The 6,000-nt window shown below is 41.2% G+C and overlaps 1 protein-coding gene and 1 long non-coding RNA gene across 2 annotated transcripts in view; one reads left to right on the forward strand and one right to left on the reverse strand.

The window, feature by feature from the left end:
• The window catches only part of LOC309483448, a 30,121-nt gene extending 25,612 nt beyond the window's left edge, over positions 1-4,509 (reverse strand). The window contains exon 1 of the long non-coding RNA XR_014200570.1: positions 4,490-4,509. This is a non-coding gene — a long non-coding RNA (uncharacterized lncRNA). The remainder of the gene's footprint in view (positions 1-4,489) is intronic.
• The window catches only part of pop1 (POP1 homolog, ribonuclease P/MRP subunit), a 33,476-nt gene that overhangs the window by 3,554 nt on the left and 23,922 nt on the right, over positions 1-6,000 (forward strand). The window contains 6 exon segments of the mRNA XM_082149251.1: positions 398-473; positions 553-651; positions 2,276-2,451; positions 3,378-3,638; positions 5,677-5,745; positions 5,747-5,765. Coding sequence (XP_082005377.1) covers positions 398-473; positions 553-651; positions 2,276-2,451; positions 3,378-3,638; positions 5,677-5,745; positions 5,747-5,765 — 700 coding nt within the window.

Below are 6,000 nucleotides of genomic sequence, written 5' to 3' on the forward strand. Positions count from 1 at the left end.
ACTACACTATACACACTTCACTACACTACACTACACTACACTATACACACTACACTACACTACACTACACTATACACACTTCACTACACTACACTACACTACACTATACACACTACACTACACTACACTACACTATACTACACTATGCTTCATTTATTACTGGTGATTGAACTTGCACTGAATCGACAGTGAGTGGATCTGAATGATGACTCTCTCTTCTTCTGTAGAGCGGCTTCACTCCTGAGTTTCATCAGTGATTCTGTGATTCTCCTGTTTATTACAGTGAAGCTGCTCTGAGACGATCTGTACTGTATAAAGCTGAGCTGATGTATGCTGTGACAGATGTGTGTGTGTGTGTGTATTCACTGGAGCTGATTGAGATGTATCTGTGTTCCAGATGCCGGGAGCAAAAGACCGAATGAGAGAAAAAAAGATGAAGAACCAGCCGAGGAACGTGACGTACACAAGCTCAGGTGATCGAGGCTCTTCAGCTGAAGTTATGCTCTTTGATCATGTGTTGTTTGTGTTTATTGACTGAATGCTCCCCTACAGGTCGTGGTGCCGGGAGAGGTCAGGGGTCACAGGTCTGGGTCAGAGGTCATCAGGCTGGGGGTCACAGTTACAGTCAAGATCTGCCCAAATACATCACAGGTGATCAAACACACTCATAATTATAGAACGACTAGCCTATCCCTTTAATGTTAATAAAACCACAAAAAACAAAGAGAAAATCACTCACTGTTATAGAAGCTCAACTCAACTTTAATATTAGCTTCAATAAGAATCAATGTATAATTTATACAGTCTGTGTAGTGTTTTTTTATTATATTTGTGTATTTCATTTCTTTCTTGAATGCTATATAGATAAATACTCCTGTAGCTGAAAACTAAAGCAGTGTTTATTACATTTGTATATTATGTCGTGTATCTTTGTTCTTATTTTTTAATAACAAAAAAAATGATGACAAAGATTTTTATCTTGTCCACTTTGGCCTAAATGTGACTTCTTTTCTTTTGTATTTATTGTTAGGGTTAGGCTTGTAAGACTTTGTTTTTAAAATAGGAACATTAGTTGCTCAGTCACTTGCAAAATAGTGAATCCAACATGCAAAACAGAATCATGATAAAATCTTGAATCGTGATTTTCTTGAAAAAATCGTGATATGATATTTTTGCCATATCCCCCCGCCCCCCCCCCCCAGTGTCGAGTTACTTTCAAGCTATTTTAAGGCACAAGAATTTTTTCATAGTGTAAAAAATATTTAAATGTGTTATTTTGGTGATCAAAGATGAGTTTTAAAGGATAAAATGATAGACAACAGGGGGGCTTTAATGAAAGTTGGTTGATTCTGTCTTACTTTGCTAAAGCTCGCACTGCTTTTTTTTTTTTCGTTGTTTTGGAACAAAAATAACGTTGTTTTTTGTCGTTATTCATAACCTTAAGGCTAACATATTCATTCTAAACATATTCACTCTAAAACGTAAACAAAATTTATTTGGATTTCAGGGGGTCTTTAAGGCATGAAGAATTTTTTTTTGTCTTTTGGTGATCAAAGATGAGTTTTAAAGGATAAAATGATTGACTACGGGGGACTTTAAACCAATAAAAAACATTTTAAAGAAAGAAAGAAAGAAAATAAATAATACTTTTATTCATCAAGGATGAATTAAATTGATCAAAAGTGACAGTAAAGACATTTTAGTGAAAGTGAAAGTGAAAGTGAAAGTGACACGTGACGGCCAAGTATGGTAACCCATACTTGGAATTTGACCTCTGCATTTAACCCATCCAAGTTAATGCACACACATTAGGAGCAGAGTAGTGAGTAGTTAACACACAGACACTGCAAACGTGGATACACACACCTAGAGCAGCGGGCAGCCTTTGTGTGGCGCCCGGGGAGCGATTAGGGGTTAGGTGCCTTGCTCAAGGGCACCTCAGTCATTTCCCACCGGTTCTGGAATCGAACCAGCAACCTTTGGGTTACCAGTTCAACTCCCCAACCACTAGGCCATGACTGCCCCTTATTTATAATGTTACAAAAGATTCCATTTCAAATAAATGTTCTTTTGAACTTTCTATTCATCAAAGAATCCTGAAATAAAAAAGTAAATAACTGTTTTCAACACTGATAATAATCACAAATGTTTCTTGAGCAGCAAATCATCATATTAGAATAATTGTTATTTTGGTGATGAAAGATGAGTTTTAAAGGATAAAATGATTTACGACGGGGGACTTTAATAGTGAAAGTTGTTTGTTTGTGTCTCGCAGCCTCGTTCTTCGCTAAAGCTCGCGCGGCTGAAGTGAACGCCATGCTGAAGGCCGTCAGTAAACCCGCCGGCAGCTGCCACGTGTTCAACGCTCTGCCCAAACACATGCGCAGACGAGCCATGAGCCACGACACCAAGAGACTCCCGATACGCCTGCGCGAGGGCGCGCAACGCCTGGTACTGCACACCGCCTGCATTCTTCAGTTCACACTTATCTGTACAGCGCTTTCACAATACACATCATTTTAAAGCAGCTTTATGGAGAATGCATGAGTCCACGTTATAGGGGTGTGATGAGATCTCGTGCACTTATTGTTTACACTTATTAAGACAAAACTGCTATTTATTTTTGTTATTTATACTGTTTTTATTTCTATTTTCAATTTGTGTAAAGGAGTTGAATTATGAGTCACACACAGCCTCAATCAGAAGTTCTGGAAGCTCATAATTCATGTACAGTAAAGTCTGAAGAGACTCGTGTGAAGTCATACAGGAGAGAAGACAGTGTGGAGTTTGTGGCTAAACCTTTACAGTGCTTGTATATTATTGTCTTTCAGTGCTTTTGATCATTCATACTCATAAAGTAGAGCTGAAATCACATTCATTACAAGATTATTAGTTAAAACATTTCAAAATGCACCTGCAGACTATTTTTCCAGTCATTAATTTTGTCATTGAAGATTTCTATGATTTCTATTGTTCACAAATCTCGTCTCGTCTCGTGAGATAAGTGTCTCGTCTCTCCCAGCACAGTACAGTTTACAGTGATCTGTTATCAGAAGCAACTTTGTTCAGTTTTATCTAGGCTATTTGTTGTGATTGCAAATTTTTTATTTGTTCTTTTTTAATTACTGAGTGTTTAGTTTAATATTTGTCTTTAATAATGCTTGAAATTTATATTAGTTAGGTTAGTTGTTTTTCTATGGTATTTTTAGCCCCAAACATTATCAGGAACGGTATTCCAGAGTTTAGGAGCCGTTTGTGAAAACGCTCTCCCTCCTTTAGTGGACTTCCTTTAGAAGCCCTCATTCAGATCTCTGCTGAGGTCACAGGTCACTCAGTGCTATGTGTGTGTGTGTGTGTGTGTGTGTGTGTGCGCGCAGGCGGAGCGCAGTCAGCGCGCACCAGACCAGCAGAAGAAGCCGGTGCCGAAGAGCAGGAGTCGTCGAGCGCGCCGGAGACACGGGAACCTGTTGCTGGAGTTCAACCGCAGACAGAAGAAGAACCGCTGGCTGGAGACGCACATCTGGCACAGCAAACGCTTCCACATGCGGAAGACCTGGAGCTTCTGTGTGCCGCTCACATCCACGGCCAAGAGCTTCAGAGCCAGCTACAGAGCCATGAACACACACGCCCTGCTGCAGGTGTGTGTCCCTCACTGTGTGCTCAACTCATGCTTATCTGTACAGCGCTTCACAATACACATCATTACAAAGCAGCTTTACAGAGAATGCATGAGTCCATATTACAGTTTACAGTGATCTGTTATCAGAGGAAACTAAGTTATGTATTTCAGAAATGTACATACTAAATCACAGTACTTCTTTGTACATATACACACTACATATGCAAAGTACTTCTGTGTGTGTTTGCGTCAGGACTGTGTAGAGACAGTGAACTCAGATGTACTCAGCTGTCCGGACCCTAACCCTAACCCTAACCCTAACCCTAACGTCTGAAAACCTACATTTGAATTTCTTTCTTAAAAATAAGCAAAATTCCAATTATATTCACATTCTAAAGGCAATCCTGTGTGAGAGGGAAACAGTGCTGTACTCTCTCCTGTGTCCACAAGAGGGCGCAATAAGCAGATATAAACCAAATGAGGTTACAATAGTGCATAAAACTGTGTTTGTTCATCAGTGACCTGAGAACACACACTTCTACACACAGCGTCATGAACTACATGAACACACAACAGCAAACTGACATTCAGATACACTCACTTCTACTCTCTACATATAGATCATCACACACCAGACGCTCTCACACACACACTCACACACTCACTCTCTCTCACACACACACACACACACACACACACACTCTCTCACTCACTCTCTCACACACTCACTCTCTCACACACTCACTCTCTCACACACTCACTCTCTCACACACTCACTCTCACACACACACACACACACATACACACACTCACATGCTGAGTGCTTTCACACTCTCACTCTCACACACACACACACACACACACACACACACACACACACACACTCTCCAGGGTTCCCACGGGTCCTTGAAATCCTTGAAAGTTTGTGAATAAAAAAATAAAAAAAGTCAAGGCCCTGGAAAGATCCTTGAAAGTGCTTGAATGTATTTTGTGCAAGAAGTTTTCTGGAAAAAATTCCATATTCCCTCCAGTTCGCTAATGTGTTTTTTTGCCAATTTACGTTAGTTACGCGCATTTATGCGTTGCATTAAATGTTTCCCGCGTGAGGTACTTTGTGTTGTACGTTGCCATGATGTTCACGCGTGCAAAACTGTAACAATGTATCTTAGAAGGTAACATGATGTAACCTTGCTCTCACTTGAAATGTGTCCCACATTAAGTCCTTGAATTAATTTAAGAGTAATGGACCTGGAAAGTCCTTGAATTTGAAGTTAAAGGTATAGCGGAGGATCTTTCCAAATTTTAGATAAGACCCGCCCTCTCCACTTTTTGAAAAGTTTGATTGATTCACCAGAATGATTGACAATTAGGAGGACCACTAGTTTAGACTACCCACCAGGAAGTAAAACATCCTCTGCTATACCTTTAACTTAGGTGTGGGAACCCTGACTCTCACACACACACACACACACACACACACACACACACACACACACACACACACACACACACACACACACTCAGATGCTGAGCGCTTTCACACACACACACACACACACACACACACACACACACACACACACACACACACACACACACACACACTCAGATGCTGAGCGCTTTCACACACACACTCACATGCTGAGTGCTTTCTGCTGACACTGTTTCAGCCGATGAACACACACACACACACACTCAGCTCTGACCGATGTTCAGGTTTGGTCAAGTGTGTCGTTGCACGATCTCTGCCTCAGACTGAGAGGGTTTCTTCAACAGGAAGAACCTTTTCCCGCCAGTTTTCACATTAACAACTGAGCTGTACTGGATAAGCTAACAGAAACACACCGCATCAGTGACATCATCATCGTGTCTCGCACGCCTCTGACACCAAAAAGTCGAATGTGCAGGTTTTTTTCCCCGAAGAATTAGTGTTATAATGTTATAATTAGTGTTAGTGTTCTAATCACAGCAACAGTTACACAGGGATTAACTCTACACACCTGCATATCTGTCAAAGCTAAAAAAGAATTGTGTGTGTGTGTGTGTGTGTGTCTCAGGATTTGTCATATTTCTGCTGCCTGGAGCTCCGGGGATCTGAAGATCAGATACTGAGAGCACTGGCTCGACCTCACCAACAAACAAACAGGTGAGCGTGAGAGTGTGTGTGGTGTGTGTGAGGAGTGTGTGTGTGTGTGTGTGTGTGTGTGTGTGTGTGAGAGTGTGTGTGTGTGTGTGTGAGAGTGAGAGTGTGTGTGTGTGTGAGAGTGAGTGTGTGTGTGTGTGTGTGTGTGTGTGTGTGTGTGTGTGTGTGTGTGTGTGTGTGTGTGTGTGTGTGTGTGTGTGTGTGTGTGTGTGTGTGTGTGTGTGTGTGTGTGTGTGTG

This window comes from Leuciscus leuciscus, assembly GCF_965113295.1.
Source record: "Leuciscus leuciscus genome assembly, chromosome: 20".
In the NCBI taxonomy this organism is placed as follows: domain Eukaryota; kingdom Metazoa; phylum Chordata; class Actinopteri; order Cypriniformes; family Leuciscidae; genus Leuciscus; species Leuciscus leuciscus.